Source organism: Staurois parvus, unplaced genomic scaffold (genome assembly GCF_062004578.1).
Source record: "Staurois parvus isolate SC_StPar_1 unplaced genomic scaffold, SC_StPar_1.0 ptg000155l, whole genome shotgun sequence".
Taxonomy (NCBI): domain Eukaryota; kingdom Metazoa; phylum Chordata; class Amphibia; order Anura; family Ranidae; genus Staurois; species Staurois parvus.
Window position 1 is genome coordinate 27940769 of NW_028317951.1, and position 14319 is coordinate 27955087.

Consider the following 14319-nt stretch of genomic DNA (forward strand, 5'->3'; position numbering starts at 1 on the left):
ACGAATAGGACATAATGCCAGTAAAATGCTTATCTCTCCATTCTGCAAAGCAGCCAAGCTCTTATTTGGAGCATTGTGGGATCATTAACCTTATTGCTACTACATGCTACACTTCTTTGCTACAGTATATGTAGCTATCGCTACACATACAGTTGCTGAAGATTAATCATGGGGGCCATACGTATTTTCTGTCAGGCAAGTGAATTTTTTTCCACAGTAAGGTACATGCTACTTTTTTTTTGTATACATGATTCCTGAGTGGAGAACACATATCTTGGATATCAGCATAGGAAAACACATACTTGTAACATGTTTAAGCAAATTAAGTAAAAAAAAACAAACATATGCAGTATCTTTCTGCCATACGTGCACATTTTCCGATATTTAATTCCTTTAAAGACCCTGCAAGCACTTGATAGGGATCTATAGTTGTCAGATGATTTGATTGATATGATACATACAAGTTAATCTGTTTTTACCAAGTAAACTCATAAATCAGATCAAGTGCATTGATAAACTAAACATTTCAGTGCTACCATCAATGCAACACCGTTCTGAATGGTTAAGAAAGGGAAGGATGGCTGCACTCTGCAAAGGGATACCGAAGATAAAATGTCTTTATTCCAGATGACAGGATACAGGGAAATGGTTGCCTGGTTTCACATAATCTCAGTTCTTATTCATAACCTGGCAGTAATGGCAAAACCACGGCCTAAAAGGCAAATGTACCTGACAAGGGGAGGAACTAAATTAGCACCATTAACTCCTGCTTGACAAGCATCACAAAAATCATATACCTTTAAAAACATACTAAACAAAAGATAGTGCACGTGTAAATTTTTACATATCAAAAATATTGCATATAATAATACTATAGACATCAAAAAGGTTGTGACAACCTATGCGTGTTTGTCTTTTAGGTGGTGGTTTTGCCATTAGCTTCTGGTTATGAAGAAGCACTGAAATCGTGTGAAACCGATCTATCATTTCCCTGTATCCTGTTTACTGTCATCTGGAATAGACATTTTATCTTCGTTATCCCTTTGCGGAGTGCGGCCTTCCTTCCCTTTCTTCACAATTCAGCATGGTGGCGAGCTGGGCCAGCACCTGTCAGTGGGATAGGCTTTGGGACTGGCCATTTCACTCACCTGAGCAGTGTTTCTTCATGTTTGAATGAATGTAACACAATCAATAATTTTCTGCCCTGACCGATTTGACTCAGTTTGATCATTTCTGATCCAAATTGATTGGAAAGAAAGATTTGCTTTTTTTTTTTTTTTTTTTTACTAAAATTGAAGCATGTACAGGCCACCTTAAGTTTTATTGTGGGCCAGCAAAACGCAACAGTTTTGTGGACTAGTGGTATCAGCTTTTCTAATTTTTTCTTTTTCTAAATTACTCAGATCCACCTACCCCCAACATAAAAGCTAATCATTTTGTAGTCCCAGATAACAGCTAGGAGGGCTAAATAGGCTATAGTTTAGTGTCACTTTAATGCTTAACCTTTGTATGTAAAAAATTGTTTGTTGAGCTGGGTCTTTGTTCTGAATTGTTAGTGAACAACTGTGGTGAGTACAGTTAATTTGTTTGGGCCTCTCATCCCTCAAGTAAGACTATTTGCAATGGGTACTTTATTAGGCTCATTGTGTGTTTATACATGTGTCTTTTGAAATACCATCTAACCCTCATTGGATTCAGATAATGATACAGTGCACTGCACTGTAGCATACATGACTGTCAGACTTTACAGATGGGTGCTCTTACCAGCAGTGTAGGTTTAAGGATTTAGTAATCATTTCTGTACATATTTTAAAAGATGCTAACATATTCTACATGTCCGTTGTATTTTTTTCTTTTCTTCAGCATCTCTAACTTTCTCTTTCGACTGAAACATCATTTCATAAATGTTTCTCTGATTATGGTGTAAATGCACTTGTAACAATGCCTTGCTGTCATATTTCTATCTCCTCCTCAGCTTGCTGAGACAGGATCAGGTATCAACTGCTTGGACTCAATGTGCTGCTACACCAGCGGGGAGACAGCATGCGTGCCTGTTAGAAGACTGCTGGAACGAGTGATGGGCCGCTGCACAGCTCCACGGGTCGCCAGGTGTGGAACTTCTCTAAATACCCTTTGCTGCCAACGATTCTCCTATAAACTGGAAAACGATGAGCCTGCAGCTTTAGATGACTAAGAGAAAGGCCTCTCTCTCTCTCTCTCCATTTCTTTCTCTCTATTTCTCTCTTTACTTCTCTCTCTCTCTCTCGGGGCTTAAATACTCCTAGGTCATTAAGAACCAAGATGGATCAACATGCATTGATGAACTTTTCTTTCTCTTGTTTAATTTCCTATGTCTTCTGTATATTTTTGTATGATGCATCTTTGTTGTACATGTCTTATTTGTCTGGCTTTTTTCCTCTTTTTCCTTTTGCTAGCATCTTGTCTACGTAATTCAGTATCGGGTAACCTCTTTATGTGATCATTTGATTTCTGGGATTTTCATTTGAACTTTTGGGCATGCGCCTTTTAAATGATAGAAAATGTCTTTTTCAGCATATGTCCCAAAATGAAGGTGGCTTATTTTTTAATACTGCCTTCCTTCCCAGAAATTGCTTACCAAAAATATTTATGCTGGGTTTATCTGTTGGTTTAAGTCTTTTGTCTATCACCATTTTCTGTACAGTCTTGCAATGTCCTCTGTCCAGTTCACACACATATTTCTGATTTTATGTACACAGAAGAATGATTTCCAATTTCTTTCTGGTAAGTGTGGTATTCAAATGTTGGAAAACACTTAAGCTATTGAATTATGCCATACACTTTTACTCAGTTTAGGGGTAAAGGCCTTTGATGTGTATCCCTTAGTGTTCCCACTATGAAAGTGTTGAATATTCCCCAGCAGGAGTTAAGTCTCTGGTTCACAAACACTGTTGAGGCAGCCATTTTGTGATATGACAAATGTATGGATGGAGGACTAAACCTGGCCATACATGGTTAGAGTTGGCTGAACGAAAAAGAAAAAATAAGATTCATCCATCCACACAAACAAGGTGGATGGAGCATCCCCATCCCTGTTAGGACATTGTATTCAGACAGTGACTGCAGCTGATTGAGGAACATTTTCCAACTGGTCCCTTTGAACGAAGTCCGTCAAAAGATGGACGTCTCTCAAGCAGGGATGGCCACATCCTCATCAAAATTTGGCCAGTCCCTGCTGAACTACCTGAATTTTGATAAGTGTATGGCCAGCTTTAAGGCCAGTCAGGGTTGTTAAACTGATTCATCTACAGTGCACCAACTGAAACTCCCAAACCTAAACTTTCCTCCTCTAATGCTCCTGCACCGTACTACCTGAGCTGTGACTTGTCTTTTAGATATGTACCATAAGAAGCAGGGGAACGTGGGGAGGAAAACCTCAGCTTAAGTTCAAAATAATGTAATGCAGGTTTGGGTACAAAGTTAAATATAAATCCCTCCTACATTAAAAATACATGTAAGTCTTTTTGACTAATAAGATATTCTAATGTAATGCAGGTTTGGGTACAACGAGTTACATATAAAGCCCTCCTACCTTAAAAAAATAAAAATTCTAAGGCAAGGCAGAAGGATAATTTTAGTAAAGAGTTTTTTTTCCCTGATGATTCCATATGAATATATGTGTTATTGAGGCATACATTTTGCCAGTGATCCAAATGTGCTTGTTGCTGTGGTAGAATTCTTGGTAGTATGGAATGCAGTTGTCTGTGTGAGCGATTCATAGACATGATGGCTATCCGTTAGCCATAACACATACTTGAACTTACTGCAAAGGCAATAGCTGATTATCTCCTTGCCCTGCCTTGTAATGCCACATTAGTCAAAAACTAGCAGAAAGTTGGATATCTACTAACTACTGCATCAAACAACAAAATAGACACATTAACTGTGTTCCAAAGATGGGAGAACATTTTCATGCTAGCTCTGTTCTTTTTGTTTTTAATGTATGTTTCAAATGGAGCAATATGCAAATTTCTTTTATTTTATATTTAGAACATAAATGGCAAAGTATAAAATACATATTTCTATTTTAAGTGTCTGTGTGTAGCTCAAAGCATCAAAAGAGTAAATATTTATAAAGACCATGTTATAAACAAATTGTAATTTTTTTAGCATTCTTATGAGATATCTCCATTTTCATAAATAAATGCATCCTTTGCAAAATTACAAATGCTGTTTTTGTTTTGCCAACTGGGAATGCGGGATATGTAATCTTTCTTTTACTGATTTGCTTCTTGGTTTCTGATGGGATTTTACCTACTATGAACAATTTTGTTTGGTGCCTTAATTAGCTTAAAACATTGCTACTTGAGTCATTATCCTAAGCCACACTTTCTCCTGTAATGAAAAATCATTCTGACTAGTGATATGTTTTTCAAGCTTTTCTAGAAATCTTTATCGGAAACATTTATTGAATTAGTACAACAAAATATACAAACAGCACTGCTTGTTTTTCTAGAAAACTTTATACTATTTGATGCCTTCATACTGACTGCCTTTTTTAAATGTTTGTTTTTTTTGCAAACAGATGAGTTAAATGTGACCATGCACATATCAATATGATTCAATGCAACTAAAACTATGGAAATTGTAAACCACAGACCTTTCATTTTATTGGTTTAGTGAGCTGTCAGTCAATTTTGACACTGGTAAGTCGATTGGCTGTGACAGATTGCTTCTGACCGATGATGCAAAAATCAGAATGTGTCAGAGAACCAACTGTAATATAGATTGTTTACATGGTCATTTATAATCTTTTCTGATGGCGTGTATTTTTAATTGATACCACATATGTTGCATTGTTCGATATTTTAATCTATGATGCATGATGGTGTTTTATGCATAGAAATTGATATGAAGGTAGTGGCTTAGAATACTAACTCATTGAGTAGCTGTAAAATATTTTATTTGTGTGTTGGGTGTCATTCTATCATCTTGAGCTCATTTGTTCATAAAGATCTTGATAAAAAAAGGTGTCAAATACATGCATGGCTTACATAGATATTAAGCAGCACTGCTTTCTCCTTTGGAATCCACAGCTGACAATTACAGAAAAATCTCAACTTTATCATGTACACATTAATCCTGGGTGGTATATGGTGTTTATTAATCATTCTATAATTTCTATAACTTTGTCCTATGCACAAGTAAATCTGTCTTTTCTTTCTCAAACTGGGACAAGGATTCTCTGCACTGTGATAATGAAATTGGTGATTGCTTTTGTTTTATCCTAGACAGTATTATAATCCATACTTAATCATACGCTGACATGTTAATTAGCTAAGGATTATGAAGTACTTTACTAGGAAAACCAGCTCCCTTTGTGCAAAAAACACTTGATGGAGATTTCCAGGTTAAAATAAAATGTTACTCCTTATAGAATTGCCCTAGTGCCCTTTGCTGCACCACTTTAACTGAGAATGTGACCACTGTTATGTCTCAAAACGTACTTTATGCATTGCCAAAGATCCACAATTTCTTACTAGTAGGTGCAGGTGGGGAACGTTATCACTTGGGTCTCCTACAGGAGTTTTATTTTATATTCATCCTGAAAATGCCCATTTATTTCTGCTTTTTACATTATTTTGACTGATGTATGCACTAATGTTTGAAGATAACTTAAGCTAAAGCACTATTCCTCCACCACCATCACTTTTATGCATATGGTGTCACTCTCTTCCTGAAAACCTATGTGCCTGTAGTGAAACCTAGCTAAATTAGACCTCCATTGTGAAGGTGCTGATATCAGCAGAGTATAAGGTATCCGTTACACAGGATGTTCTAATTACTTGTTACTGAATGATATGATCATTGGTGTTCTGCAAATGGGTTGATTGCCAGCAAGTGGCTTTATCTTTCAGCAGCAAGCAACTAGTATCATTTTCCAGGCCCTAGAGTGACTTCTTTTGGAGCTGAGAAGCATAGATCAGCATGTTACACTGCAAGCCTATTTATGAAGTGTTTAATTTATCTACTTGGCACTTTAAGCATCAGTCCCATAATTTTCCTGGTGACTCATTTTCTTCCAGCATTCATTATGACACAAGTACCAACCATTGTGTTCCCTAATGAATGACTGGAGAAAAAGATTTTATGGTGAGTAAAAAATCTCTTCTTTGCATATGTGGTGGAATAGTCCTTTTAAATTCCTGTTTGCTTACAAATGCATTCAAATACTTCTGTTTGGGTCTACGTAAATTCTAATCAATATCTTCCTGTCTAGAAAAAGCACCCTTCTACACATTTACCTGTTAGTCTCTGATAACTACTCACATTGGCCCAATAGTGTATGCAGCTGATCTATAGATGGTAAAAACTAATTCAAAAACACTAATGATTAGGGTTACTACAGTTTACAGAAGATTAACAACTTTCCGTTTAGCATATGCATATAAACTTCCTGGACAGCAAGCGGTTCTACCAGCATTATGGTTGCAACCATGATCCTGGTACGGTTTTTTTAAAGCTGGCAATCAGACTGGAAAGTTAAACATGATCAGCGGCCTTGGAGGGCAAAGGAGACATCAGGGGTCTAAAAGACCCCTGATGTCTCTACAAAGAGTACCTGTCACAGCCCATAGCTGTGACAGGGGGCTTGTTTACGACTTTGTGATAGCAATAAAGTTACAAAAAAAACAGCTGTGCAAGCATCATGCAACATAGACAGTTTTTTTTCCATTAAAACATGTATTTTTATGCAAAAGAAAAAAAAGGCAGCCCTCAGTCTTGTAAAGAGGTGTCTGGCTGGCTTTGAGCAAACAATTTTTCAGGAGTATTGTCAGAGCCTCTTCTTAAAGTGATAATACAGGCTCAATTTTACTTCTCAATAACAAACATGCTATACTTACCTGCTCTGTGCAATGGTTTTGCACACTGCAGCCCCAATCCTCCTCTTCTTGGGTCCTCCACCGCTGCTCCTCCCCCCTTTGAGTACCCCCTAGCAAGCTGCTTGCTGGGGGGGGAGGGGAATCATGCGGGCTTCCTCCTGAGCTCCACTGGCTGCATCCATAGACACTGGCTGCCCCGTCCCCTGCTCCCTCCTTACTGGCTGTGATTGACAATGGCTCCCACCATGAGCCAATGAGGAGGCAGAGAGCTGGAACAGCAGCTGCTCTTGTGCACACAGCTGGATTGGGATCAGGCTCAGGTAAGTATTGGGGGGGGGGAGCTGCATAGTGAAAGTTTATTTTTTTTTACCTGTCTGCATAGAATGCAGGAAGGTAAAAAGAAAGCTTTCAGCCTTTACAACCACTTAAAGCAGTCCATCAGCCTGTGGGCTGAACAAACAAAAATGCCTCAGGAACTGGCCAAAATTCATGTAGTGTATGGTCAGCTTTTCAGTTTTTAATGAAAATTATGCTTTAATAAAGCACAAGTCCAAATGGTGTGAAGAAGAGGATCTTTCCATCTCCTGTGATTACTAGCACTAATCAACAATGTTATTGATTTTTAATTTAAAGGATAAATATTGCCAAGTACAGCTGTCTTCCTTTAAGTGTTGTGTAGACACCAGAGATATAGAGAGTTTTCTGTAAAAATGTGAGGTTTAAGTAGTGGACACACAGGCATTTAAAATGTATGTTATCTAGATGCTTCACTGAGCCTTTTATGGAGGGATAAAGGTGTATTTGTGGATCCTACTAAATACAAAGGTGGAGTTCAAGCACATGATGGTGCACTTGCTAGCAGGAAACTCAAAGCCAAAAAAGGTTAAAGCGCTAGTTTCAGATAGGAATGTTAACACTAAATTATGCATTGCATACGCCACCTTTATTTAGTTAACTTTCTATGCCCTTTAGCACATGATCCATATTAACAGAAAACCTTTGCATGGCTTCCTTCTTAAGGAAACAAATATTGCAGCAGAAGTTGAGGTTTATTCATAGAAACAATAATATTGTAGTAAAAGTAGCGCAGTAAAATCATCCCTTTAGTTGAATGTGTTATAGAGATCACTGTCCACCGCTCTACTCGCCCAGTCCTTGTAGAATTCTGTCTTTTTTACACACCTGCCAGGAGCCTTCCTTGAACAGTTTTTAGGTCATTTGTTTGGTGCCAGTGTGCAATAGCATCTATTCATTAACACTGATAATCCAGCAATTTCCACAGAACCATAAACCTCTTGTAAAAATAGAAATTAGTGAAAATGATCATAAATTCTAGCTAGAAACAGTACTGTACTCAGAAGTTTGCCTTTCGACTGATTAGAAAATTGAATCAACTAGCTTCCCTTCCCTGCCCTCCATGTATCAATAATAATGCAGCCAGAAAATGCTGCACAGGGATTCTTTTCTCTGATGCCCTGATCCTGATTAGAAATCTGGCGTATGTCAGGAGACGTAAAGAATAATGGCAGCATCTGTTAAGGCACATGCCCAAGGCATGTCTATTTTTCTCATTGCATTACCTGGCAAGGGTAAAGGTGAATTCATTATTAGAATATTGGTAAAAATGTATATTTTACTGGAGTGACGTCCCCTATATTACCTACAAATTATAAAGCCATTATCCACGATTACCAAATATCTAAAAGTGCACACACAGTGGAATCAAGGTACAAATGATTGAACTTTGGTGTAAATCAGATGTGTACAGACAGACTATTTCATATCCCGCTTCATGTTTGGACTGTGAAAAGGGACAATGAAAAGGCACACTATATGTACGTATAGATGCAAGTACAACCAATTATGCCAAACTTTGTGAACCAAAGGCAAGCTGATAATTGAGTAGGGATTTAAGCGACCCACATCCAGGCCAATTATCTGCAAGTTAGGTGTAAATGAACCTTTATTTATAATTCGCTTGTGTGCTGGCATGTTTATGCTTGATGACCACGATTTTACAGAAAGCAGTAATGTTTACACTGACTTATTCTTTATTCCTAAACACTGGGTAAAACCCCTTTCACCTTTCAGATGGGGCAGATTCTGTTTTGATCAGCAGGGGATCTGTACACTGATCCCCTGCAGATCGCAGAGTGGGCAGATACATAAACATGGACACAGCCTGTTCTGGTCTATGGGCCAGGAGTAAATGGACTCCGCTATCCATTTACACCTGACTGCTCTTTAATCTGATCTGCCTAGATGGAGGACAGATCCTCTTACGTTTTTTGTAAGACCAGATCAGAGGTAGGCAGGTGTGAACAGGCACAAATCCATTTACACTCACCCATAGGGGTGAATAGACTGTCTGATCAGGTCCCCCTGAAATACTGACAGGTAGACCTGATTGGAAATATCATATATCTATTCAGACATTTGTAACATTTAAGAGGCACTTCAGTCAGATTATTTTAAACCAGATATCCCTGGATGTTCATAGGTAGAGTCTAGGAAACATCTAAAACAAACATCACTAATGGCTGAATCAGAATTTCTGAATGCTGCTGAGTATTATGTTTTGACTGGTTTTCTCTGAAATTATGCACTTAGACCTTTAATGAACATAGAACTGATAATGTATTTGCAGTATTCGTGGTTTCTTTGCCAGATGAGAAGACCAGGAGACACTGAATAGCATTTCTGTTGATATAAGAGGTTTCTAGTTTGCCCATTTGTTTCTTTTTATTGCTTTAGATCTTGGAGTGAAATGGATCCCTACTACTCGAATGACAGAAGCATCTTGACTCTTTCGGCCATGGACTCAACATCATGCTAAAAGGGCACACCCCACTTGTTTAAATGCAATGCCAGGTCTCCTGTATAGGGCCTTATCCATATTTATTGAACTTTAATATATTTTCTTACAGAAACAAACCTCAGCTAGATGTCACTTTAACATTGGATAATTTCCTTTTATACATTTTAGGGTTCAAGAAGTACCATAGATAAATCAGGTTTTGTCATGCCTGTGAAGGTGTTCTCAGTCCGTTGCATGTGCCTGCACTTTAAGAAAATGGAACCTTGTTGGCATTTGTTTCATACAATGACTATTCTTTGAAATGTGTACCCTAGTTCCTGTGATCAAATCAACTTTTTCACTGTAATTCTTAAGCTTAATGAGCAATCCACTGCAACATGCAATACAATGGTTTCACTGTATGTTGGCAGATATACAGAATGTATGTCAAGTTACTATAATTTATTGACATAGGTAATTTTATTTTAAGATTGGTATAAAAGCAATGGTTCTGTAGCATCAGCTCCATTTTTTAATTCGAAAACAGTATTTTATTCACGTTTATTATAAAAAGTGCAAAAAATGTGTTCAAAACCAAACATAGGCATATTGTGGCATTTTTCTTCAAGGTTTGACTTGTCTCCACAGATACATAACCTTTTAAGCTGTTCTCCAGGAATTCAGCCACTTTGTTAGACTTAATAAATAGTAAGCCTGCACATTTTACAAGGTGCGTGCCACCTCATGGACTTTTTTCTTTTATTTGCAACTGATCATTTTACTGAGTGCCAGGAGTATAGTCATCATTAAACTCCCAGCATTCTGATAGGAAAAATGCTGCCCTCCTCATCTGTCTCTTTACAGAAGGCTTTGTATTTTGTGAATGGGTTCACATAATAAAAAGTGCTCTGTGATAGGACAGGGGAAAGAGAAAGGTGGTTGGTTGCATATGACTCTGCAGCACCTGAGACCAGAAGATCCAGAAATGGAGCGCAGAGAGTAGAACGATAACTATGCTCCTGGTGCTCATTAAAAATGATAGTTGTAATTTAGAGATAAGTCCACAAGGTGGCATGCACCTTGCTGGGCTTAATTTATAGTCATCTGGCACATTTTAAAATGTGGCTGAATTCCAGCTTTACCTAAAAAGCATAGAAATTATGAGCTGATTGTCCAGGAAGAGCATTAAAATAATAACCCCATATACTAGAGAATTTGTGCTGATTTGGGCAAAACTTGAGCTGTGGGTGTCACTGTCAGCACCAACCAGCTTGATAGACTGAAAATTCGAAGAAACAGAATGGAAAATTGTTGGCCGAACAGTGACTGTATTCTTTCAGATGCAGTCACTGGGTATTCAAGCTTCCACTGGTCTCTCGGGTGCTTCAGTACAATAGCCACAAGGAATCTATTAGCTTTCACTTGTTTACTCTAGACGCTGATTGAGAGAAATCCATGCATGTATGGCTAGCATTACAGGTAAGCTGGTTCTTGAAAGACAAATCCAAAAAGGGAAATTGACAATTTTCAGTGTACAATTGCAGATTCCTCCTACTAAAGTTTTGGAATTGGTTATCTAATTTGATCAGCTGGTAAAAACAGTTGGGAAAGCCTCAAAGGTCTTTCTTAAGTAACTTGCACCGCTTTCCAGATATATCTTGCCAGTATGCTGCCAAGACATTTTAAACTGTTGAAGAGCTTTAGGCTTGTATTAATGACATCAGTTTGAGATACTTCTGAGATCATTCAGATTTCATGGACAAGTGAACTTGATCTGCAATTGTCCTCATTCTGACCTGTTTTGAACTATTCAAATATTTTTTTTTCATTCTCTTAGACTTGTATGGGAATGCAAATCCCATATAAAGCGAGAAAAAGCTTGTTGACACATGTCCTCAAGTCATAGAAATATTGCAGTGGATTTCATGTTGGTTTGACAGTAGTAACATAAAACTGTATTAATTTCCCGATTGCCATTGTTTACTCACTTTCCTGGGCTCATTGCCCTTTGCTGTTGCATTTTGCACTGCCGTTTGCAATAACCTCATCAGAATTCAAACAATAAGAGCCTGTACGCACATGTGTTGTCGCAATGCACTCTAACACCCCAGTTGCACTGGGTGCGACTTGGCATGCGATTTTCATGCCATGCAACTTGGAAATCATATGCCAAGTCGCACCCTATTGTCCGACTTGCTTGGAGCCGCACCGATTTCTAAAGTAGTACATGCACTACTTTTCATGTGATTTTCATAGACATCTGTGTCAGATGTCTTGCAAATCTCATTTGAAATCGTCATGTCCCCCAACTTTGAAATCGTGCGACTTCACTGTAAGTCGCATGATTTCAAAGTCAGACTTGATGTGACCGGGGTGTAAGGTTGCATTCACACTTGAGTGTTTTGTAGCTTGAAGTTCCAAAAAAGCTCAAACTTTAAATATCATTTGTTCTTTATGGTTCCTGTTCGCATCTGATCACAAGAACAGGCACCATAGAGAACAAATTATTTTTTAAGTTTTGAGTGTTTTTGGAGCTTCAAGCTATGCAGCCTTAAATGTACTTGTTAAAGGGCTGGTTCACCTTTCCCAAAAAACTACCTATGCAGATAAGGGGCATCTAAAGATAAAAACAACTGTGCAGCTCTGACTAAAGTAGACTACTACTTTTGCTATAGGTGTAGGCCATTTACTTACCTCATGAAGCCTGACCTGGAATAGTCCCAGGACGTTGCTAAGTGAGGCCTAGTCGTTGCTGCTCACCTCCACCATCACAGGAGAGAGCTCTTACATGCTATGTATGGGGGTTTTAGTAAGAAAAACCTCACTTCTATGATGGTGGAGGTGAGCAGTAATGATTAAGCCTCACTTAGCAATGTCATGGGAGTATTCCACTCAGGCTTCATGAACTATGGAAATGGCATACACCTATAGAAAGGGCATTATTTAATTTAATTCAGAGGCACAATTTACTTTTATCTACGGACACTTCTTACCTACATGGGCAATTTTTGTAAAGGTGAACTAACCCTTTAAAGTATGTTGCCACAACGCGCTACACTGCACCTACTCTACTTGCATCGCTTTGTGGTACCATTCATTGTGAATTGCACCCCAATGCACATTATAGTAGAGTGTGACACACAGCAGTGCACCACAACACACATACTGTGTATTGTGGTGTGCTGCATTTTCAGAAAAGAGTTGTGCACATTTCTTCATCTGATGTGTTGCATTGGTAGCCCCTTAGTAAGGAATGGACTGCATTAACCATTCATGCCATAAAGTGTATTCGCTCACTGCAAGGGACTGCTGTGATGTGAATGTGACCTCAAAGTATTTATAAAATGTGCAAATGTTTGGTATGGCTGCTATTTAAATACTAGCCTTCATTTTAAATATGAATACCTTTGAAACAATTGCTAATTTGTTCAGTGAACAGTGCAAGGAGCGAAGTGCAGTAACACATCAGAAATGAACAAATAAGTCATAAGAGTAGTTAGACATGGACTTTGGGTTTTATGGGTCACAGAAGGAAACATCCACTATTTATAGTAGTTAAATGGCAGCTTTAAAAGACATCTTAACTATCAAGCATGTGGCTTTTGCTCAGATTGTGTATCTGGTATTGGCCTTGTGTATCTCAGGCAAATGTCTCTCTGTTTTGCAGCGTTTGTTTTCTTCCCTTTAATGTTTTACTTTAAATATGCATCAAAGAAAAATTTTATTCCTGGAGACTAACCATTACGTTTACTGTTTTCTTATTTTATTAAAATGTTTACAATTTAATTAAAAATGTGTGTCTTTAGTGTATGTGTGCCTACTCAGATGTAAGGTTTACTTTGTCAAAGCAAATTGTTATTTTTGTGAATAAGTATGCATTTCGGTGTTTTATGGGGTTTTTTTTTATATACACAATGCAAATCGAAAAAGGACAAACAAATTATTATTTCAGCTTACTGGTCCTTAGATGTGGTGGCTGCATTAGTTTTCTTTATTCACACTTTTTCTCATATTAATATATGGTAATGCTGTAATTATTGCACTTCCTGGCCTAGGGTGACAACTATTCTGAGCAGCGTTGTCATCCTAGGAAAAGGAATGTGTAAGGACAGCATAATTCTTCCCTCTCCTCTATAAACAGTGGTGGGAGACTGTTTTGTAGTCCGCAGGAAAGGATGCTAAACTGAAAACAGTTCAGAGGCAGAGAGTACAAGATGTTATCAACTCACACGATTTCTGGCTGGATGAAAAGCCTTTATTTCTCCACTTGATAAACCGTTAGAAAAAAAAATATTGTTAGAGGTTACCTACACTTTAATTGTTCATAATTACAGGCTTAAAAGAGAAGTTGTTAAAATCCCATCATTCACTGCTAGCAATTTTTTTGCTTTCCTCATGGTGAGTGAACTGTAGCACACCCCTCTGGGATGAGGTTGGAAGCACATGGCCATGCTACACTTTCCCTTGGCCTGACCTGATAAACACAGATGGCAGCAACCAGGATTTAGCCCTACATCTTAAAGAATATGTAAACCCAACATGTCATATTCCTGATACGTGCTTGCTGTACCATGTACTTGTGTGAAAAAGTATCCTGTTCTCTGTATTGTTTCCTTTGAAATCTGTGGTGTTTCTGCCTGTCTGCTCTGCTTTCCTATC

At 38.1% G+C, this 14319-nt stretch overlaps 1 protein-coding gene across 6 annotated transcripts in view; it reads left to right on the forward strand.

Annotated features, from left to right (window-relative positions):
* ATP11B (ATPase phospholipid transporting 11B (putative)) overlaps positions 1 to 13453 on the forward strand; it is a 218702-nt gene extending 205249 nt beyond the window's left edge. For 2 of the 6 annotated variants that reach the window (XM_089675574.1, XM_089675572.1), the window contains 2 exons: positions 1976 to 2109; positions 9618 to 13453. In XM_089675574.1, the coding sequence (XP_089531700.1) occupies positions 1976 to 2078 (103 nt within the window). In that variant the 3' untranslated portion in view covers positions 2079 to 2109; positions 9618 to 13453. Of the gene's footprint in view, positions 1 to 1975; positions 4208 to 9617 lie in introns of those variants that run through there. The other 4 variants (XM_089675573.1, XM_089675571.1, XM_089675575.1 and 1 more) reach the window with 2 other exon arrangements.
* The last annotated feature ends 866 nt before the right edge of the window (positions 13454 to 14319 follow it).